At 41.3% G+C, this 24,141-nt stretch overlaps 1 protein-coding gene across 2 annotated transcripts in view; it reads right to left on the bottom strand.

Moving 5' to 3' along the window:
* Tbc1d23 (TBC1 domain family member 23) overlaps nt 1-23,597 on the bottom strand; it is a 55,195-nt gene extending 31,598 nt beyond the window's left edge. For both annotated transcript variants that reach the window (XM_050148849.1, XM_050148850.1), the window contains exons 1-4: nt 23,394-23,597; nt 7,988-8,099; nt 5,702-5,807; nt 3,936-4,140 (exon numbers count right to left, since the gene is read on the bottom strand). In XM_050148849.1, coding sequence (XP_050004806.1) covers nt 3,936-4,140; nt 5,702-5,807; nt 7,988-8,099; nt 23,394-23,446 — 476 coding nt within the window. In that variant the 5' untranslated portion in view covers nt 23,447-23,597. The remainder of the gene's footprint in view (nt 1-3,935; nt 4,141-5,701; nt 5,808-7,987; nt 8,100-23,393) is intronic.
* Nucleotides 23,598-24,141: the final 544 nt, after the last annotated feature.

Below are 24,141 nucleotides of genomic sequence, written 5' to 3'. Positions count from 1 at the left end.
AACTGCCATAATTATGGCTGACATGCACTTGAGGAAGGTTTCCAGACAAACCCAGCAGCCCTCAAGTGAGAGGACTTCTGGGATCACTAAAATTAGCATTTAGGTTACTGTGATACAGGCAGGGTACCCAAAGACCTAGAGGGTCCTGAGTGAGCCCAGCCTCCTCCTTCCCTGCCAAGGAAGCAGAAACTCCTTGGAGGGCTTCAAGTCTGCACCACAGTTTATAGATCCAGAGCAACATCTTTCAGCAAAGGTGTAAGTCTGAGAAGGGCACATTTCAGAACATGACCTCTGAGCCTGAGAGACCATCAGAGCGGCCTGGATACCACATGTCCAGAGTAAATTCCAGAAGTACTAAGTGCCCGCATCAAAGAGCTGCTCTGTAAGATGAAAGCCTTGAGCTTGTACCATTCCAAAGTGAATCACCTAATATACACTCTGTGAATTTTATTATCACAAGGCCTTTCCCAGAAGAAACGTCACATTCCTGTGCAGATACTTCAAAAGAATGATTACAAAACGACAGAAATGTGTGCTGATGCCTGAATTCCTGGTGGCCTCTGCTATTAACTCAGGAAGCTTCTCATCCAGTCAGCCTTAAGAAGGCTCCTCTGCCTAGGGTGGTCACCGGAGCTACCCCAAACCCGACTCAAACAGTCGCCACCCATGCTTCATCAGAGCGGGTATAGCCCGGTCAACACGCTAGCTCAGTGCTCAGGAGACAAGGTTGCTTCTGGCTGACCTCATGCTGTCTCTGATCTGGGTGGCATCCACTGAAACCACTGTGTGCTGAAGACTTGACAATGCTTCTGTCATCACGCTTTAGCTAGTGCATTTATATATTGACACCTCAAAACTGAGCATTGATTTCATGGGAAATTATCTATCCAAGACAGCAGGTTTTCAGCAGCTTGATCTTACTGACTGAAAAAGAGACCACGTTACTTCTAATCACTGTATCTAAAAACAAACAGCACCAAGACCAAGGCTGTTTTGCCCAGAGGTTTGTTAACACAGAACAGTAACAAATTATGGAACTATACTTAAACACAAAAACTGGCACCTAGTTCATTAAGCAATACTACCATCTTCCTATATGTAAAGCTCAGAGCATAGTTCAACAAGCTATTTTTGCAGGGGCATGGCCTTAAAAAGTAAACTTTAAAGAAAATGAAACAAAGAAAAATGTAGAATTTACAACATTTTACTTAATAATTATTACAGTTTTAACCTGAAAGCATCATTTGGGCCAGTGAGATGCCTCAATAGGAAAAGGTGTTGGCCACAGCTTCATGACCTTAGTTCAATTCCAGGAACCACTCCTACAGACTGTCCTCTGAATCCCACACATACTATGGCATGCACATGTGCACACATACATACACAATAATGAAATAAATTTAGTAGTAATAAGCACCATTAAAGAATATTTTTAAACATTATTTAGAGGTGAGAGTTCAGTTCAGTGTAGAACATATACTGGACATGTGTAAGGACATAGGTTCAACTCTCAGCACTACAAAAATAAAAATACTATTCAAAGAGAGTAAAGAAAATTATGTATGTAAATATAATATTTTACATCAATGCAATAGTTTGTTATGACTTTCAACTATCACTGTCTTGTTACTTTCTTTTGTCTGTTGAGACAGTGTCTCACTCTGTAGTCCAGGCTGCCTTAGAATTGACCCTGCAGTCCAATCTCACCTTGAAATCACAGCAATCCTCCTGTCACTCCGCCTGAGCGCTGGGATTGCAGGTAAGTCACCAAGCACAGCATGCTTGCTTTATTTTAATTTAGAAAATTTATTTTTATGTGTTTGAGCATTTTGCCTGAATGTATGTCTGTGCACTATGTTCACGCAGTGCCTGATGAGGGCAGAAGGTGTCAGATCTTAGAGTTAAAGACAGCTGCAAGCTGCCATGTGGGTGTTGGGAACACGAACTGCCAGAGCTCTTCACTGAGCCATCTCTCCAGCCCCGTGCCCACCCCTCAGTCTACCCCGTGTGATATTAGAAATGGCAGTACACAGAAGGCCCAGAGAGAACTAAATTTATCCAGGGGAGAATAATCCTAAGTCTGAATACTTTCTCAATTAGGTAAACGCAGAGCAATCAAATGCTAAGGTGGAACAGAGAGACAGGAAGAACACGGGGAACATGGGCAGTGGCTGAGGTATAAGGTCTCATTTCTTAAAATAGTGAGCATCGCTGGGAAGAAGCCACTGAAAGAAAATTCATCTAAGGGCTGCACGCTGCAATGTTCCTCCCAACCACAAGGGTGTGTGCTTGATACAGCTCTACGCATCTTACCTCCCAATCAGTAGTAAGATGATACATTAACATTGGATTTATCCGCTGGGGGAGTAGAGGCAGGCAGATCTCTGAGAGTTCAAGGCCAGTCTAGGTTACAAAGAGAGTTCCAGGATAGCCAGGGCTGTTAGACAGAGAAATCCCGTCTCAAAACTAATGACAACAACAACCAAAACCAAACAAAAAGGACCAGGAAGGATGTGACAAGATGAGGTGTGACACAGCTCAACACAGCCCCTCCTCTCCGCCTGTCACTGCCCTGAGATTTAGAGACAGTGCTGGGACATCTTGTCCCTTGTTGTAGATGAAATGAGAAGTCACAGATCACGGCAGCCAACAGGGACAGTGTGGCAGACCTATCCCTAACCAGGGATCCCAATTCCGTCTCTGCCATGACCTTCAGTGTCTTTGGAACCAGTTTCTTTATATAGAGAAGTATAGGTTCAAAGAAGCACAGAGGCTCACCACTCTGCCCTGACTACAATCTCCGGGGAATTTAAAAACAGGTGCAAACAGGTCTAGTGTGCTTAAACTCCTGGGACTTCTGGCTGAATCAACTTTTTGTTCTGCTTTAGATTTATTTTTTGTCTATAGATTTGTTTTTTTTTTTGACTAAACATTTCTCTCAAGAAGATAAATTATCAATAAACATATAAAAAAGATACCTATTATCATTAGCCAGCAGTGAAACCAAAATCAAAAACCTCAACAAGGGACTGGGGTGCAGCTCAGTGTGAGCATATGTGTCTCCACCATGAATATCCACAATTGAACAGCCAAGACACTGGACGAGATTATACTTAAAATTTCTTTGGGCTCTGAAAAATATGACTACCTGAACCATAGCACTCAGAACTACAACAATATTCAGCCTTCTGAGGACCTCCCCACCCTCCTCACCACCATGTCCCCTTCCGCAAGCAGCTCCATATCTGTCTCGTCTTGGCTAACGCACCATTTGGCTGGGGAAGCCGTCCTTGATACTGACGGTAAATTACGTCACCCACAGAATATTCCTATAGTATTCTATATTTCACCTTCCCAAGACTCTGCACATTTCAGCTTGCTTGTAGGACTATGTTCCCGTAAGGCAGAAAGACCAAACACCTGGACATGCAGGACTATGCTCCTAACTGCAATCCTAACTCCTCACATAAAGTAGTACTTACAAAATCCCGTTATTTTTACTTTTAGGTGAAGTTAAGCTTCAAGTACAAACTCTAGTAGTGCAACTTCCTAATAAAAAGAATCCCATAAAACTCTTTATAATGGGGGCTGGAGAAATGGCTCAGCACTTAACTGCACTGGCAATTCTTCCAGAGGACTGAGGTTCGATTCCCAGCACCCACATGGAGGCTCACAACCATCTGTAAATTCAGTTTCAGAAATGGGACACCCCATTCTGGCCTTCTCAGGCACCAGGCACTTATGTGATATACAGACATACGTGCAGGCAAAACACCCATACACATAATAATTTTTTCAAATAAGTCAAATAGCAATTATACCTCTAGCAACCTCAAAAATTGCCTGGCCCTTTTCCTTTACCATCAAAAGAAATATAACAAACTTTATTTGAAAGTAAAATGGACTTTTATAACTACAACCAAACCATAGCTTACCTGGGAATGTACTTATTCATGATGGCATAGAAGCAGTTGTATAGGTCGCTGCGAGGCAACTGGAGACACACCAGTGGCTTCAGGAGATGAGTCCAGCTCAGCGAGCTGCTGTATTTAACATTGCGTGATTTACAGTAAAAAGTAATTACAGATTCAATATCCAGAAGCAATTCTGCTGCCTTCTCCTCTGGCACTGAGAGCTGCTCTAGAAATAAAGCATCAACCTAAAGTTATCAGGGAACTACAGAGGCTCAGTGACCAGGCCCCTACCTGTTCACAAATACCGCTGTGTGAGTCTATTAAACTATGATAAAAGCAGTAAAACTGTGACTGTATTTTTCTCATAATTTTCTTTTTCTAGTAGTGAAATAGAATCATGGCTTTGCATAAGCTAGGTAAATGCTTTATCAATGAGCTATATCTAGTAATTCTTGTATTTAACAGACACTGGCATCTGCAAAACCTAAGAAAAAACACAGTCAAAATTCTTTATAATAGTCAAGTATCAATTTTTAAAGTTGTCATTATGTACATTCATTGTACATGGTACTGTGTTCTGTTGAACATATTCTGTCTAATCTTCTATCTAACTTAAAGCTATTACAGCACAACTCTCAGTTCACATACAGTGTTTTATTTTTCTTACCTAGCCCTCAGAGAGAAGACAGGAGACAGTTACTAGCAAACAGTACTTAGTAATATTGACCATGTTCATGTTAACCATAGACGGCCAATTTGAAGCAGGGTAATGGGCAAGGAGAGGATAACCGTGCTGTTGGAAAGTCAAAGGACATTTTCTAACAAGACTATCAATTGCTCTACAATGTGAAGCTTTGGCAACTAGCGGGAGAGTTCATTCTCTAGCATAAACTTCAGTACTTTATTCCTTCCCTTCCCTGGTTTTAAATCTTGGTTTTTATTTTGTAATAAAGCTAACTGAACATGCACAAGCAAAATTACCTATGACTTCTCATACTGGCATTTTCATACAGAATAAACAGATTTAAAATGTATATTAAATATGAACAAAACTATAACCATTATTATTAAAATCAAGGTAATCTCAGAAATATATGTTATATACATCATGTGAAGTCTTCAAATCTCTTGTCCAAATTCCCTTTGTTCTGTTCACACTAGCAACAGCCTGCCTGCCTGCCTGCCTGCCTGCCTGCCTGCCTGCCTGCCTGTAGTGCTGGTAACAGAACCAAGGCTCTCCTTTATGTCAGGCAAGCACGCTACTGCTGAGCTACATCTCAGATACAGTTTCTGAGTAGTTAGTACACTGAAGCCTATTTAACCAATGCTTTAACTAAGATGTAACAGAAAAAAAAAAAAAGATTCCAACATACTATAAATAATTAGAAAAGACAGTATAAACTACATAGGCTTAATAAGTATCATGAATTAACACAGATTTTGTAGAGAGGTTGGAAACCTGTTCACCCATTATTTATAACAATTTTAAAATAGTAGATCATGATCTGTAACTCAAAGACAAACTTTCAGAACGCGGTCTCTTTATCTGAAGGCTACATGTAATCACGTGGGCCTACAATTATATGAGAAACAAGATGAAGAACATGACAAATCTGTAAATGTGTAAAAAAATCATTAATAGAAAATGATCAGTAAAACTGGGCTCTTTCTCAAAATTATATGTCTCAAGATTTTCCTAAAAGGGCCAAACTATTTATAAGATTTTTACAAATTCAACATATCCCAAATTATAACAAGATAACTTTCTTCATAGTTATCAAACTTACCAATAAACTCTAGGCAGTCTTTATGAATAGTGTTCTGCTCGGGCAAGTCTAAAACACCATCCCATGATGCCAAACTATCGCCTTTTCCTGCAACATTTAGAGCAATCTGGAAGAAAGACGTCAAAAACAACTAGCATCGTTGTTATTGCCCCTTCCTATAAAACATGCTTTTCTAAGGAAAGCACGAATTTAGGAATAACAAGATTACAAGCTTCTGTGTCTGTGCACCACCCAGTGCCACCACTACCACGTGACAGAAATGCTCCTCTCTCACTTTCCCACTTCATGTTGGTTCAGTGGGTAGAATGGATTACACAATATTACCCGGCTTTATTTAAAGCCAACTTTTTTGAAATGTAAAAACTAAGAATATAATATTGTCAATTAAAAAAATATACCTATGCCACATACAATTAAAATTATAAAAAAAGAATTCTTAATGAATTGAGATGATATTTTCTAAGTTTTTTCAAGTACGTGTAAAAACTATTTATTTATTTATTTATTTATTTATTTATTTATTTATTTATTTATTTGCTTGAGACAGGATAGCCCTGGCTATCCTGGAATTCACTCTGCAGACCAGGCTGGCCACCACACATTTTAATTTTTTTTTAGTGGTAGAGCTGGGAAGTGAATCCAGAAGCCCAGCACAGGGTGGGCAAGCAAGCACCTTACCACTGAGCCACATCCCCAACCAAAATTATCACTGTCTTAATTAACAGACTCAAGAGACAACCAAATGCAATCAGCAGTATTTCCAGGATTTGAATTTGAGCAAATCCCTTATAAAAATACTTTTATAAGACAACTTAAAAATTATTTTGATACTAAAGAATTGCTTTTTTTTAAGACAGCTAATGATTGGTAGAGAGGGAAAGACATTTTCTTCAGTGGGCGCAGCCACTGGTTAAGACTGCCCATGCTCCTATAAGTCTAAGGATACCTGGATCACCTCCCCTCAAAAGGGGAAAAAAGACAAAAAATAGAGGGGACTTACTGCAAAGAGGAGCAGGACCATCGAGACAGGAAGGGACAAGTGGGTGGTGGAGGTGAGTATGTACATACATGTAAAACCATTAACCCTGACACCACCATTGTGCAGTTAATATGCACTGATAAAAAAGTAAGAACTGTTCATCTGGGTCTGCTGGTCTTAGAGTTACTCTAAAACTATTTTTCAGGAATTTCATTTTGAAGTATTTTAGTTTGCTTTACAAAATCCAGGATGAAGGGACAGGGAGGATATGATGAGAACACTAGTCAAACACGGCTGGTCGGATGCTGGCCAAAGTTAAAGCTGAGTTCTAGATACACGATAGGTCCTTGACAAGTCTCTGTGCTTTTCATTGGCGAGGCACACACAGCATCTGGACATTCTGCTTTAGGAGACAGAGTTCTGCCTTCACGAACATTATCAGATTAGAGGAACTGCTAAATAAAGGACGGAGAAGCAGGTTGATCACACTGGGAAATCGCGAAAGCAAATCACAGTAACTTATCCACGGCAGTAGGAATGGCTGATGCCTGATACAGCACTCACCGTGCATAAACACTATTCTGTGTTTAAATTCCTACAATAAGGGGGAGGGGGAGGGAAAGGGGAGGCGGCGGTGGGGAAGAGACAGAAATCTTTAATAAATAAATAAATAAATTCCTACAATAAGGCATTTAGAATGTTATGTGCAGCTCTAATTCCAATGCTGTTAAATGTACATGCACATGAGGAAAAAAAAAAAAAGGACACACACCTAGATATTGGGTGGTCTACCTGTTGGCAGTAAATAATTTCTATTTCATCCCTTATGCTTATAGCTTTTCAAAAAATATGTAATATCTTTATTCAATTCTTTCTTTTTTTAATCCCCCACTGCTTGCTGCTTGTTTCTGCACTTGGTTACTATTCGCTAACAATCTACATAAGGATTACAGCCATTTCTAGGGCTACAAAACTATCACCACTGCAAACATTATTATTAAGTATAGGAAACACTACAGAAACATTTATTTTGAGACATGGTCTCATTTCATCTTCCTGGCTGGTCTAGAATTCACCACATAGACCAGGCAAGCCTCAGGCTCACAGAGATCTGCCTGTCTCTGCCTCCCAGCACAGGCAGGGTTAAAAGCATATGTGACTACACCTGGCTCAAAAGCATACTTTTAGTCAGTCACTCAGGTCGATTCTAGATGCAGTATACTCTTCAACAGTCTCTTCAGAGAGCTGAAAACCAATTAGTAAAAGTTTACTAAGTGACTGTATTTTACCCATCGGTTTCAAGTTACCTTCCAAACCTGGGCCCTCAGTTCAGCTGGCAGTGGTCTCCCTTGAATTATATTTCTCAAAGTTTCAAGATCACAACCTCCTGCTTCCAGGGCTTCTTCAAGATCTTTTTCCCTAAAAAAAAGAAAAAAGAAAAAGAAGAGAGGGGGGAGGGAGGGAGGGAAGGAGGGGGAGGGGAGGGGAGGGGAGAGGAGAGAAGAGGAGAGGAGAGGAGTTCTGGTCATTAAAACTACTCTTGAATCATCTTGTACAAGATGCACTCATAAGGATGACGTGCAAAAGGCTACATCTCAGAAGAAAAGGTTTTCTGCAGTCAGAACACAACACAAGGCTCATGCGGCAACCATATGTTCTGCTTTAGGGATAAGAGTTCTGCCTTCCCAGGAATTACTGATCGGAACTGTTAAGTAGATGACACAAGTCTGCTGATAGCACTGTCCACTCGTGAAGACAAATCACAGCAATGTAGTCTCAGCAGTGGGGACGGCCTGGTTACATTCTACATATGTTCGTTAATTGTTTAGAAACAGAATCTCACTTACCCCAGGCTGGCCTGAAACTTAAATTTCTCTTCCTCCTCCCTCCATCTTCTAAGGGCTGGGATTACAGAGTACACAGCCATCCCAATCTACACGTGTTCTCTCTAACCTTCACCACGGTGTAGTTACGATGCGAAAAGAGGCAAACGTGGGTTATGAACACTTATGAGACAACTGAAGGAACCATCCTGTGATATCGGAAATAAGTATTCTTGTGTTTAATGTGTTATCATCTCATGGCAATGACTGATAACAAAGTCAGGAGACAAATTTTAGCAGTCTGGATGCCAAATTCACACCCATAACATTATGTATAACAGTGGCAAAATGAGAGCCTGAAATCCCACCAGGAAATCCCAAGCACCGCAGTCGGGACTACTTAGGACATAATTCTACAATTATTCCCAGAGCAGAGCCTGACTTACAAGAAGTGTTACACAAATTCTTGTATTTTATTAATTAATATTGTAAAGCACAATATTAAAAACAATAACAAAATACCATCATGCAAAGCAGGGGGCAGTTGTGCTCAATCTACCACGTCCGAGGAAAAAAGAATAAAGTTCATTTTCTTTCCACTGTGCATGATTAAGATGATCAGTTAAGAACTTCCACAAGGAACGAGCTGTTTTGTAGCTAGAAATTCCATTTAAATCCATTCCCTAGGAATTTCAGCTATTTTAGCATAGTTTAAAATATATTAAAATCTGTAAAAATGTGAAAAAGATCACAATTCAGTCACAATTTCTAGGATTCTTGAAGCAACTTAAGAAGAAAGGTAGGGTTGCTAGATCTGGAAATCGGGATGCTGTCTCACTTCTGCAGTTGTAAAGAAAAATCAGTGACTCTGAGTAACTCAAACCCTCCCATGCTGGCACGGTTCTCAGAGCACTGTTTAAGTGCACACACTCAGTAGGCCGTTCCCTTAACAAAGGGATTAGATGGAAATGGAATCACTCAGGCACAACCAAGACAAGCCCTGGTCAAGTGCAGAGTCTCCACAAAGAGTCCGAACCCACACTGGACACTGGTGAGCGGCTAGCCCATGCTAACCAGGTTGTATGAGACAGGCGATCAGAATTTGAAAAGCGGCTTCTAACTGTGAAATTAAAAAGACAATGTGTGCATGGTGAATAAATACCATTTGTTGTCAAATGTGCAAATGAAATGGGGAACATTTTTAGCCGAGGTCTAAATATGAAATAAGCCATTAACCCACTGCCAAAGATATGGAACTCAGGAGAGCATTCCTCTCTAGAGGGGTAGAGCTGTCGTTTGTTCTCCTGAATTAAAGTATCTGGTTATCAGAAGGATGGATGCTCCCTTCTGCCCACCTGGCTACCAGAAGGTGGAGCAAGATCATTTCACAGTTCAGTGAACAATCCCCTGTGGCAGGGAAGGCAGAGAAGACACCTGATGTCGCTTCTGGCCTCTGCACACATATACACATATGTGTTGTAGAATATTACTGTAAGGTGCGCTACTTTTGCTTATGCTCTGGGACATTTGTTTGATGATGCAAAGATGTGTTTGAGTAAATAAAAGTCACCTGTGGTCCCGAGGCTACATCAGCAATGAGCTGACAGGAAGTTGTAGAGAGGAGCCAGGTGGAGAAGGGTTTAGAAGAAGGGGCAAGAAAGAGCACAGGGGCTTCATGGGAGTCACCAGGAGGTGAACTAGGTGAGCACTTGCTACTCAGCCTCTCTGGGGAATTCTGTAACACAAATGAACCAGAATTTTCCAATTTCTTAGTGCCAAACCTTATTTTCTTTTTGACATAGCTCTGCTACATGCCTCACTATTTCAGACAACAGAGCCAGTGTCTGTCAAAACACCTATCCTCCAAGGACTTTCAGAGTCATAGCAGTGTTCACGCACACCTCTTAATGTGGCTGCTGCTGGACTCTGTGATGCTGTGCCCAGGGGACCACCTCCTATGGTGGCAGCTCAACTGTAAGCAAGTGCCATAGAGACCAGAAAATACTATACTGAAAGTAGTAAAGACACCTGCCGCAAACCTAAATAATTAAAAACAACGGTGTCTTTCGAGGAAGCCAAAGGTTCAGCTTTCAGACCCGAAACCCCACCAGCATGTGTCCCTGTAGTAAAGCCTTGCAAAGACTGCAGCTAGGACTGTAGGAAAGGAGGAGCCGAGAGGGGACTTCACATAGCGCTCAGCCCCCAAAGAGACTCAAGTCTCAGCCTTTGAACACGCAATGCCTACCAGTCTAACTGGGTCTGGCAAGGTTTGGGCAGGCAGGCTGTAGTTTTTTCAGTTTTCTTTGGCTATATGAAACTACAAACTCACCTTAAAAGCTAAAGCTTGGTACAAATGTACTAGAAAGGCAGACAAGGTCCCAAAATAGTAAAGTACAGGCTTTATGCAAGTTCAAGACACAGCAAATACCAAGCCTTATGGCTGGAAATAGAGTGAACCACCTCCCTCCTGGCTCTGTAACTCTGAAACTGTAACATATGTTAGAACACAAAGGGTGCTTCAATGAGCTACCAATAACATGCTTACAAAATATAAATAAAAGTCCATCAAAGGGTTTCAAACCTGTGATCTCAGGAATCACAAGGCTGAAAGGCAAGAGGATTATAGAAGTTTAAGGCCAAAGTGAGACCCTGTCTTAAAAAAACAAAACAAAAGAAAATAACCCAGAAAGAAAAGTAATAACTACCTCCAAAATTAAATGTAATAAAATTTCCTCTCATTGAATGTTTTGTGGCCAAATCCTCAAAGCACTGTAAGACAAGCTGCTTTAGAAGCATAGCCAGGCAGACACTAGCTCATACACCAGCTATTAACTGAGTTGGATCCTCTTCCATCAGACAGGAACAAAAACCTACACAACGGCACAGGAGCAAAAGCATAAACTACATCCACTTCCAAACTTAAAATGCATTCCCAATGCTTCTAGGATCAGTACATCCAACTGGAAAAAATTATAATTGTTTTTAAATAAGCCACTCAATAAATCATATGAAAAACATGACTTCCAAAACAATAAAGATTATCAGTTTAGCCTTGGTTGCCTCTGCAGAGTTGAGGGTGAGCCCCTATTGCTGAAGACACTACACACTTTAGACACGGGACGTGAATGATTTGAGCTCAATCTGACCTGAGGGCCTCTTTCCTGTCATCTACCTTCCATGGTTCCAGAAAATACTATGGAAGCTTCCAACAGAGGAAAGAAACTACACAGTCCTACTCAGGCGCAATACCTATGAAGCATGACAATGACCAGAACGACAAGCTGTCTATAAAGGCTGCTAGCTTTAAGCCTGACCAATTGTTTATACTTCTAAAAATAACTAACCATCCAGCTGTAAGCACTGGCAAGCAACAGGACAAGCAGTAAGCATTCACTTCAAGTTGTTTTATAGCTTAATTTGCTATGATTGATATAATTTGTAATATACTGGTTACAAATCACTAACCCTGAATACTCCACATGACAGTTGGTAGAAATACAAATAGGAAGCTTTGTTAGAGAATCATCTGAACAACAGCTATGGATAGAGTTCAGTGACTACAGGGAGCTTTGTGTAGCTTTCTACTTTTTTCAGATTCAAATTTTTTAATTGATTTTATTGAGCTATAAATCTTTTTTTCTTCTCCCCTTCCTTCCTCTCCCCTCCCCTTCAATCTTTTCCCATGGTACCCAGGCTCCCAATTTACTCAGGCCATCTTGTCTTTTTCTACCTCCCATGTAGATTAGATCCATGTATATCTCTCTTAGTGTTCTCATTGTTGTCTAGGTTCTCTGGGATTGTGATTTCTAGGCTGGTTTTCGTTGCTTTATGTCTAAAAACCACTTATGAGTAAGTACATATGACATTTGTCATTCTGGGTCTGAGTTTCCTCACTCAATATGTTTTCTAGCTCCATCCATTTGCCTACAAATTTCAAGACGTTATTACTTGTTTCTGCTGTGTAGTACTCCATTGTGTAAATGTACCACATTTTCCTTATCCATTCTTTGGTCAAGAGGCATTTAGGTTGTTTCCAGGTTCTGGCTATGACAAACAAAGCTGCTATGAACATAGGTGAGCACATGTCCTTGTGACACAGTTGAACACCTTTAGGTATATACCCAAAAGTGGTAATGCTGGGTCTTGAGGAAGGTTGTTTCCTAATATTCTGAGAAATTGCCATACTGATATCCAAAGGGGCTAGTTTGCATTCCCACCAGCAATGCAGAAGTGTTCCCTTTTCCCCACAACCTCTATATAACATAAGTTGTTATCAGTGTTTTTGATCTTGGCCATTCTTACAGGTGTAAGATGGAATCTCAGAGTTGTTTTGATTTGCATTTCTCTGATGACTAAGGATGTTGAGCATTTCCTTAAGTGTCTTCCAGTCATTTTAAATTCCTCTGTTGAGAGTTCTCTGTTTAAGTCTGTATTCCATTTTTTTATTGGATTATTTGTTCTTTTGATGATCAATTTCTTGAGTTCTTTGTATATTTTGGAGATCAGACCTGTCTGATGTGGGGTTGGTGAAGATCTTTTCCTATTCTGTAGGCTGCCATTTTATCTTGTTGACTGTGTCCTTTGCTTTACAGAAACTTTTCTGTTGTAATGAGGAGGCAGCAAGCTGTATTCCCGCCTGGACCCTGGTAGCTTATGTCCCGAAATAACAACACACAAATTGTATTCTTTTAAACACTGCTCGGCCCATTAGTTCTAGCCTCTTATTGGCTAACTCACATATCTTGATTAACCCATTTCTATTAATGTGTGTAGCACCACGAGGTGGTGGCTTACTGGGAAGGATCTTAACCTGCGTCCATCTTGGAGAGAAGAGCTATCGTGTCTGCCTCACTTTCCTTCTTCCCAGCATTCTGTTCTGTCTACTCTACCCACCTATGTTCTGACCTATCAGGCCAAGCAGTTTCTTTATTAATTAACCAATGAAAGCAATAGATAGATAGAAAACCCACCTACATCACTTTTCAGTTTCAGGAGGTCCCCATTTATTAACTGTTTCAGTGTCTGTGCTGCTGGGGTTATATTATGAAGTTCAAGTATACTTCCCACTTTCTTTCTATGAAGTTCAGGGTGGCTGGCTTTATGTTGAGGTCTTTGATCAATTTGGACTTGGGTTTTGTGCGTGGTGATAGATATGGGTCTATTTTCATTCTTCTACATGTTGGTATCCAGTTATGCCAGCACCATTTGTTAAATAGGCTTTCTTTTTTCCATTTGATAGTTTTTGCTTCTTTGTCAAAAATCAGGTGTTCGAGGGTGTGTAGATTAATATCCAGGTCTTCAATTCGGTTCCATTGGTCCTCCTGTCTGTTTTTATGACAATACCGGACTGTTTTCAGTACTGTAGCTCTGTAGTAGAGTTTGAAGTCAGAGATTGTGATGCCTCCAGAAGTTTCTTTATTGTACAGGATTGATTTGGCAATCCTGGGTTTTTTGCTTGAAGTTGAGTACTGTTCTTTAGAGGTCTGTGAAGAATTTTGCTGGGATTTTGATGGGCATTGCATTGAATCTGTAGATTGCTTTTGGTAAGATTGCCATTTTCACTATGTTAATTCTACCTACCTAAGAGCATGGGAGATCTTTCCACTTTCTGGTGTCTTCTTTAATTTCTTCAAAGATTTCAAAGACTTGTCATACAAGTCTTCCACTAGTTTGGTTAGAGTTATTCCGAGATATTTTATGCTATTTGTGGTTATTGTGAAGGGTGATGTTTCTCTGATTTTTTTCTCAGCCCATCATGTGTGTAAAGAAGGGCTACTGATTTTTTTTTTTTAGTTAATTTTGTATCCTGTTACACTACTGAAAGTGTTTATGAGTTGTAGAAGTTCCCTGGTACAATTTTGGGGGTCGCTTATGTAAACTATCATATCATCAGCAAATAGTGAGAGTTTGGCTTCTTCTTTTCTGATTCGTATCCCCTTGTTCTCCTTTTGTTTTCTTATTGCTCTAGCTAGGACCTCAAGAACTATATTGAATAGATATGGAGAGAGCGAGCAACCTTGTTCCTGATTTCATTGAGATCACTATGAGTTTCTCTCCATTTAGTTTGATGTTGTCTGTTGGCTTGCTGTATATTGCCTTTATTATGTTTAGGTATGTTCCTTGTATCTCTGATGAAAAAGCTTTCAACAAAATACAACATCCCTTCATGATAACTCACTACTTTTAAATGCAATCTCAAACCACCAACACTTTCTAGGTATTTCAACCAACACATAGGATGGAACATTTAGAAAGCCTTGAGAACTCACAATATTTTGAAAGCTTAATTTATTTATAAAATCTTGTCATCTGGGTTTGGTTTAGGAAGGCCTTCTGCATATGTGTTCCTTTTATTGGTTAATAAAATAAAGCTGCTTTTGGCCAATGGCTTAACAGGGTAAAGCCAGGTGGGAAATCCAAACAGAGATGTAGAAAGAGGGTAGGCAGAGTCAGGGAGATGCTATGTAGCTGTTATGTAGCTGCTGCCGAAAGAGAGAGATGCCTGGGAACTTTACTGATAAACCATGAGCCTCATGTAAAATATAAATAATGGAAATGGATTAATTTAAGATATAAGAGCTAGCTAGCAATATGCTTAAGCTATTGGTCAAGCAGTGTTTTAAATAATATAGTTTCTGTGTAATTATTTTGGGTCTGGCCAGTTGGGAATGAATGAACAAACAGCCTCTGCTAACATGGGTTGGTTTCAGAATAAGGTATGATTATCATAAGTATTTTTACTGGATTGTATATTTATAAGCCATAGGGGAACACACCACATTTTTAGCTTAAAACTTCATGAAACTATGATTATGTCTACAAAAGCAGCCCTGGGAGATTCTCTTATCAAACAATACCATCCTTTCCAGAATAGGTGTGTTAACGAGAACCTGTACCAAGTAAGGAAGATGTTAAATATACTTCTTTTGGTCAGACAGCCCGCACGAATATGGCAGCTACAAGATTTCTTCACTATGCAACAGCAAAAGGCTATAGAGATCACAGAAATTCAGTTCTGTAAATGTTAAAATTAACTATAAATTGAATAAATGTTGATAACCCTTTTGTAAAGATTTCCTTTCTTATCCATAAGCTACGAAGATCAAGCTGTAGCACATGGTACTCACGGCAGCTCTTGGTCTCCAAAGGGAAGAAACTTCTAATAGTTGCATGTATGAAGCTGAGCTGTGTTCGCTGCAAGGCTTTCCAGACAAAACGGAAGAGTTTCTCCATGGGAACAGTAACCTCCAACTGCTAACTTCCTCCCCCCATGCTTCCTCAAGACAAAAGTCCTCAGCACCTTCCTAGTCACCTCTGCATTTAGTTACTATTTACTTGTATGTGAGCACGTGCACATGATACAGCACATTGTATGTGAACACGTGCACATGATACAGCACATTGTATGTGAACACGTGCACATGATACAGCACACTGTATGTGAACATGTGCACATGATACATCACATTGTATGTGAACATGTGCACATGATACATCACATTGTATGTGAACACATGCACATGATACAGCACATTGTATGTAAGCACATGCACATGCCACAGCACATTGCATGTGAACATGTGCACATGATACAGCACATTATATGTAAGCACATGTACATGCCACAGCACATTGTATGTGAACATCTGCACATGCTACAGTACATTGTATGTGACCTCGTGCACATGCCACAGCACATTGTATGTGAACATGTGCACGATACATCACACTGTATGTGACCTCATGCATATGCCACAGCACATTGTATGTGAACATGTGCAGAGGCAACAGGACAACTTTCAGGGTAGTTTTCTCCCTCCACCACAAAGGTCCTGGTGACCAAACTCAGGTAGCCAGGCTTGGCAGCATCTTTACCTGCTGAGCATCTCACCAGCCACTTTCCACAGAGAAATATGTCTGCAGTCAAAGCAATTTACTTGGGAATTAAAAAATATTTGCTTAAAATAAAGAATGGGATGAAAATGGCAAAGTCTGTCTGAGACATTATCTACAGCTGTTACATATTTCTTCTTTTTCTTTTTGGTTTTTCAGGAAAGGGTTTCTCTGTGCAACATCCCTGGCTATCCTAGAACTCATTTTGTAGACCAGTCTGGCCTCAAATTACAAAGATCTTCTGCTTCTGCCTCCTGAGTGCTGGGATTAAAAACTTGCACCACCACACCCTGCTCCATTATAAATTTACCCAAAGTACAACGACTAAAAACAAACAAACAAATGACAACAATAATATTAACTTTCTTGAAAACACTGACTTAGAAAAAAACAGACCGAAGGAGGAAAAGTGATCATTTTGCAACATCTGGGCAATGTTTCCCAAAAGTACGTTGCTGGTTGAAAAAAAAAAAATCCTACTTTGGCGAATGTATATGCCAGATTTACTTTTTAAAACTGGATTCCAAGGACTGATTAAGATTTACTTGATAAAGAGGCTTTCACAAATCTTCATGTTGGTTGTTAAATCTTGATAGAATTTACAAAACAAACCTCAAGAAGTTCTGGTATTTGCTCGATATGATAGTTCCCACATTATCCTAGTACCGAGGCAGGAGGACTGCCACAAACTCAATGCCAGTTTGTAGCCTGGTCTACACACTGGCTTCTAGGTCAGCCCAGACCCTGTCACAAACCAAAAAGGATTTCTGGTATTCGCCTGCACATTCATGAGGGTACATTTTTCTAAGGAGCATTTCTAAAACTTCCATCCTTCGAAACAAAGGAAAGGGTCAGCGAGATGACTCAGCAGGTAGGATGGTTGCCGGTGCCTGCTGACCCGAGTTCAACCGCAGCACCCACGAGAAGGTGGAAGGAGAGAGCCAACTCCACAAAGCTGTCCTCTGTCATACACACACACACACACACACACACACACACACACAGAAACTCTTTACAGCGAAAATAATACAGCTTCCTTTGCATTTAAAGCAAGTAAGTTACTTATTTCTCCATCAATGAATTAAAGCAATGGAAAAATTGATGAGTTGTTAAGGTTATCAAACAGTAAAATTTCACACATGTCCTAAATATTACCACAAATAATAAACTAATCTTTTAATATATGATAGATTACTTATTAAATTAATATACAGTATAATATAAATACATTATACAATGATTATTTAGATGATGTAGGTAACCATACTTTAAGATTAAAAACAAACAAAAACCCTGTGATTTGGGGCAGGAATATGAGAATATAATATTATGAAATAAAAGATAACATATAAATATACATAAGTTTCTCCTCATTGTCTAATCATGTCAATCTTGAACTATTTCTTCCCATGGATATAAGAGAGGTAGTGATGTACACAGCTCACAGATGTATTTTTACATCTATACAGGGTCCACAAAGTGGACACACATATATGCTCAATAATGTGCATCTCTGAATACTGTACTTTATAAAACACAGCCAATTCAATAATTGAACCATATTTTTATGAGGGCTTTCTTTAGGAATCTCTTTAAAAATATGTGAAATATATAACACAAATGCAGTCAGTATTAGAAAGAACCCAGGGCTTACAGAAGGAGATGTTAATTAAGTACACACTTTTCATTAACAGGATTTGCCATATGACCTCCAAGTCCGTCCCCTCTCCTCCAAGAAGGCAGTAACAGTAATCTAAGCTTCCTGTCTCAAAGCGCTGCTGTGAGATGCCCATCACCTGTGCATGCACAGGGAAGGCTCCATACAAATGCTTGGAAACATTGCTTACTTTCCTTGCTAAATTTCTTAACTATCGCCTGGTATGGTTTGAATCTGAATGCCTTCTCACAGGCCCATATCTGAACAACTGGCCTCACACTGTGGCACTATCTGTATCATTCCTTCTGACAAGATGATGAATTAAAGCAACCAGAACACAGCACTACAATGAACAGCTCCGGCTTTAATACTCCCTCCACCCCCCCTCCCCAAAAAAACTTTACCCAGCCGCTTTATTATAAACAGCACCGAGTGGATATTTGTCAAGCCATGAATGCTTCACTAAACAAGTTTGCTTTCTGATATGTAAGGGCAGGTACTGTCGTTAGCTGACACCAAAGAGAGGCCGCATTTCCATTGTGTAGCAGAAATGCTCTGCTAAGCATAGTGCAACAGCTCTGTCCTACGCTATCCTCTTCATACACTGGCTGTCCACTACAGATTACATTACATTAGATAGTTTCTTTATACAACCAATTCTTTTACAACTCAAAAGTTTAACACTTGAAGAACTCAGTAACACATTAAACTCAAGAATTAAAGTGTTTATTGAGTAAGATTTTCACATTAAGTTCAGAATGCCAACAATCATATAATTACAAGAAAAAGTTTGGTTATAGATTTGGATCTCTGAGGAGTATTCAAGAAAAAATTACTCAGAAAATAAAAGCATACAAGCCGGGTGGTGGCGCACACCTTTAATCCCAGCACTCAGGAAGCAGAGGAAGATGGAGCTCTGAGTTTGAAGCTACTCTGGTCTACAAATCAAGTTCTAGGACAGCCAACACTGTTTGTTACACAGAGAAACCTTATCTCAAAAAAAAAAATCAAAAAGAGAAGAATAATCTAATTTTGATTTTCTCTATTCAAATTCTAGACTAGTTTCGTAATTAACTTTAAATCAACTTATGTGATAAAAATTAAATCATCTTAAGTTATAGAAATCTTGTGAGGGATTTCATCACACTCTCTGAGCTTCCGTCGTTGCAGTTCTAGAGGGGTAGGAAGCTTAAACAGATCACCTTGCTTTCCAAAAGGAATGAGCCGTATACCAGCCAGCAAATAGCTCAAGGGAACATAAACATTAGAAAACATATACGAAACGATAGCTTGGTATGCACTGATCATGGTTACACAAACATCTGCATTCATTCATATGCATTCATCCAACAACATTTCCTGAGCTACCTGCTATCGGTTATTTCCCTTGAGAAGTTCACTATCTGTGAAGCAATAAAGTGAGACAGCTCAGCAGTTAATGTGCTTTCTGCCAAGTCTGATTACCTGTGTCCAATAACCAGAACACACATTGTAAAAAGAGACTTTTTGTGGGGCTGGAGAGATGGCTCAGAGGTTGAGAGCATTGCCTGCTCTTCCAAAGGTCCTGAGTTCAATTCCCAGCAACCACATGGTGGCTCACAACCATCTGTGATGGGGTCTGGTGCACTCTTCTGGTCTGCAGACATACACACAGACAGAATATTGTATACATAATAAATAAATAAAATATTGAAAAAAAAGAATGTTCTACCTTCAAGTCATGACCATTAAAAAAAAAGAGAGACTTTTTGTTTGTTTGTTTGTTTATTGGGACAGGGTTTCTCTGTGTAACCCTGGCTGTCCTAGAACTTGCTCTGTAGACCAGGCTGGCCTTGAACTCACAGATCCACCTGCCTCTGCCTCCCAAGAGCTGGGATTAAAGACGTGCCCAGCCAGACCCACTGGAGTTGACGTTCTTAAATGTGCCTTCTGATCTAGATCATAAATTCCTTGGGGACAGAGCCTGAGGTTTTTCTCTCCTCTCTTCCTTCTCCTCCTTCTCCCTTCCTCCTCCTTCCTGTCCTCCCCTTTTCTTCCCTTTCACCCCCGTCTTCCTCTCACCCTGGCTAGTTCGCGCTCTGTGGTTTCTGGGACAGGGTCTTACTCTGCAGCCCAGAGCACTAAAATGTACTGTGTAGCTCAGGTTAGCCTTGAATTTGTACCAATTCCCCTGCCCCAGCTGAGGGAATAATGCTGGGATTGGGAGCAAGCCCTCATAGCCAGTCTAGTTTGATCGTAGTCATAAGGATGGGTTTGGGGGCAATGTGCACGTGGAAAGCCTTACACGTGACACAGCTGAACTCAAAACCATTCTGTAACAATCCCATTTACCAAGCATGCAAGGAAGAGTGGGTTTACTAATCTATGGCTCCCTATGCCAAAGTCTCCCTGACTCTTGGAGCTGCTGGGGAAGAGAGGGAAGAAGAGATGGAGGGAGACTGCATCACAACAAACATCCATGGAAATAAAACAAGGAAAAGTGGGAACCCACACCAAAAACATGGACTGTGCTGGACAGTTCTATGTCAACATGACACAAGCTAAATCATCTGAGAGGAGAGAGCCTCAACTGAGAAAATGCCCCCATAATTCACGCTATCGGCAAGCCTGTAGGGCATTTTCTTAATTAGTGATTGATGCATGAAGGCCAAGCCCATTGTGGGTGTTGCCATCCCTGGGCTGATGGTCCTGGATTCTATAATTAAGCAGCCCCCCCTCCTTGGCCTCTGCATCAGCTCCTACCTCCGGGTTCCTGCCCTGTGTGAGTCACTGCCCTGTCTTCCTTCAATGACTGTGATGTGGAAGTGTAAGTCAGATAAACCCTTTCCTCCCCAAGTTGCTTTGGTCTTGGTGTTTCATCACAGCAACGGTGACCCTAACTAAGGCACAGACTGTGAAGAGATCTTTAAGAGAATACATGCGACCACTAGCAACCATCCACTAGAGTACACGCGCCCATAACCACACACACATAAGAATCCCAACCTAAGAACTTCCTTACAATGGTTTAACTCAGAAAACACTGTGCCCTACTGTCCTCAATCAGCTGACTAAAGGCAGTTTACAATACAATTCAATCTTCCCAAACTGTAACTTCATTCTAGAACCAGCTAGGTCACTTTCTAGAAAGTGCTGCATCACTGGTTTTTAAAAGGTTTCCATAATGTGTTAAGGTCTTTCACTAAGCTGGCACACAGCTCAGCGTGGGTGGCGCACTTGTTTATAATGTGCAAGGCCCTCGGCTGACTCCCCAACACCGCTCTCCAGCCGGCGGGGGTGTGTGTTAGCTGATTGTATAGACCTATCTTTCTCTTAAGTCAAGCAGTTGTAGTTATTACCCTCCGACAAACCGTCAGTTTTCTTGCCTCTGCCCCTGCCATTTCTCTACTCTCTTCACGGCACGGCACTATCTATTATTTAGCCACTAGCCATGTATGGAATTTAATATTTGAAATGTGGCTGGAACAGCTGAAATTCGGTATAAATGTAAAGTGTACATGAGCTTTTCATATGGGTAAAAATTAAAAACTGAAGTTGCGTGAGGTGGCTCATACCTTTGATCCTAGCACGCAGGAGGCAGAGGCCAGTGTATCTCTGTGAGTCCAGCCAAGACTACACAGACCATCACAGGCCAGCTAGGGCTACACAGGGAGACCCAGCCTCAAAAAATACATAAGTGAAAAACTCATGTTTTTAAATAATGAGTGCATGTTCAAAAACATATTGGAAGCCGGGCGGTGGTGGCGCACGCCTTTAATCCCAGTACTCGGGAGGCAGAATCAGGCGGATCTCTGTGAGTTCGAGACTAGCCTGGTCTACAAGAGCTAGTTCCAGGACAGGCTCCAAAACCACAGAGAAACCCTGTCTCAAAAAACAAACAAACAAAAAAACCATATTGGATATATATTTTAAAATACTGTAAAAGTTTTACCTCTTTTTTTTTTAGTTTCAAAGAGGCAAAGGGAAAAAAATTAACTTCAGTAGCTCACTATACTTACTATTTTGAATAGTGTTAAGGCAAATCTTACTAATTCTTCAGGATCTAACTCACACACCAGTGCCTCCATGAAGCTTTTTGTAATGTAAGTAACGTATCCTCTTCTGAACTCCCGTAACGCTTACATTCACAACCTCAAAGAACGTAATTAACTTTACCTTGTCACTTTGTGCACCTGTCACAGTCCTCCAAGTCCATTATAAGCTACTCAAAAGAAACAAGATTTTCTCCTACCCTCTCAAGAACACATGCACTAGCATGCTGATGTCTGCTAACTCAGGTGAACATCTCAAGCACTGTAGTCTCTAGCCCTTTCAACTAGTTCCATTTATGTCTACCAACTCCTTGCATTGTGTTTAGGCAAACAGTGCCAGTGATCGATACAAAAAACAGTGTGAATGAAAAAAAAATCCATGAGTATTACATGTAGTCATTATACTTAGATCAACTGATCAAACTACTTCACAAGTAGAAGCGTTTGCCAAAAATTAATGACACTGGGTGGAGAAAAAAATACCTACAGAAAGGTACTGGAAGGGTTGGGTGTGTGCCACAGTTGGTAGAATGCTTGTCCTAGCACACCTGAAACCCCGGGCTCAACCCCAGCACTACATACATCGGGTAAGATACAAGCTGCCTATAACCCAGCAGGAGAAAGCAAGAGAATCACAAGTTCAGTCATCCTCAGCCACACAGAAAAGTTCGAGGCAAACCTTGAGCTACATGATTCCCTTTAAAAGCAAAATCTTCCCACAGACTGGCTAAAGCTTGGGAGAAACAATAACAAAGCCTAACACGCCATCCAAAGCTATGAAATCAAGTTGTGAGGAAAGTGATGGGAAGAAAAAATAACACGTGAGAAAGACAAATGTTGGGAACTGTTGCGAGACGAACAGGATTAATAATAATAATCTGAACTATGTGGGAGGAATCCTGCTGGGTGTGTCTCCCCACCTCTGCACTGTCAAAGGTCGTTATTTCCAAAGATCTTGTTTCAAATGCTCTGAGCTCTTCATCAAGCAACTTCCTCCTCAGCGCTCCCACTCCAACTCCCTGGCTAGGGACTAGGCGAACTCAGTGTTGAAGCCACCCTCTCTGCTGGACCAAGAGGGAGGGCCTGACTTGGGCGCAGATCCAGGGCGACCCCGGAGTCCCCGGGATTCCGTCCCAGCCGGCGGAGCTCAGGGGCAGAGGGGACCCGGACACAGAGGGGGCGGGGCAGGGGACCCGGAGGAGGACAGGTGCCTGGCTCCACGCCGGGTCAGCTGGCATCTCCGGGACAGGTAGGATGGAGGACAGGAAGAGAGGGGGCCACTGGGAATTAAACCTGGGCTCGCACTCACCAGCTGTCCCCGCCCGACGTTGACAGTGGCAGAAGCTCTTCTCCTTCCGCCATTGCTGTTGACGTCCACGTCACTTTGCCGAAAAGTGGACCAGGCGCCGAGACTGTCTCTGAGACTCAGTGTCGTAAAAGGAGTTTTGAAGTCTGAGACTGAGGCTCAGCAGAGCGAAAGATTGGGGAGGCGAGGAACTGGAGCGATGCAACGTCACCGCGTCCCGAGGGCGAAAGGCGGAGCCTGGCGCTTGTAGGAGGCCCCAGGGCGTGGAAGACTACATATCCCAGGATGCCATGGGGCCGCGACAAAGTGGGAGGGGAACAAAGTTTGTGGGCGGGAACTCGGGGAGTGGGCGGGGCCGGTCGCGGTTTGAAGGCGTGGCTCGGAAGAGTCCCTGGGAAGGTGAAGCATCTGGCTTGGCGTCTCCTTAGCGTCTGCATTCCTATTTGGCTTGCAACTGTAATCCAGAATTGAGAGAATCCCAGGTAGTGGAGAGAGGAGGGCAAGTACGAATTCACACAGAGGTGGGCTACATACTCTGTGTCTGAATTCTTAAAATTTGTAAATCAAACCATTATATAAATAAATAAATAACTTCTAGCCTTCACAGCCAGGAGAATCAACTCTAGTTAGAATCCTGAAACTTAGCCAGGCGGTGGTGGCGCAAGCCTTTAATCCCAGCACTCAAAGCAGGTGGATCTCTGTGAGTTCGACTGTTTCACGGCGAAACCCTTCTCGAAACACCCCCGCCCCC

This window comes from Alexandromys fortis, unplaced genomic scaffold (assembly GCF_014885135.2).
Source record: "Alexandromys fortis isolate MF-2015 unplaced genomic scaffold, M_Fortis_MF-2015_v1.1 scaffold_4, whole genome shotgun sequence".
Classification (NCBI taxonomy): Eukaryota; Metazoa; Chordata; class Mammalia; order Rodentia; family Cricetidae; genus Alexandromys; species Alexandromys fortis.
This window is presented reverse-complemented; position numbering and strand designations above follow the sequence as displayed.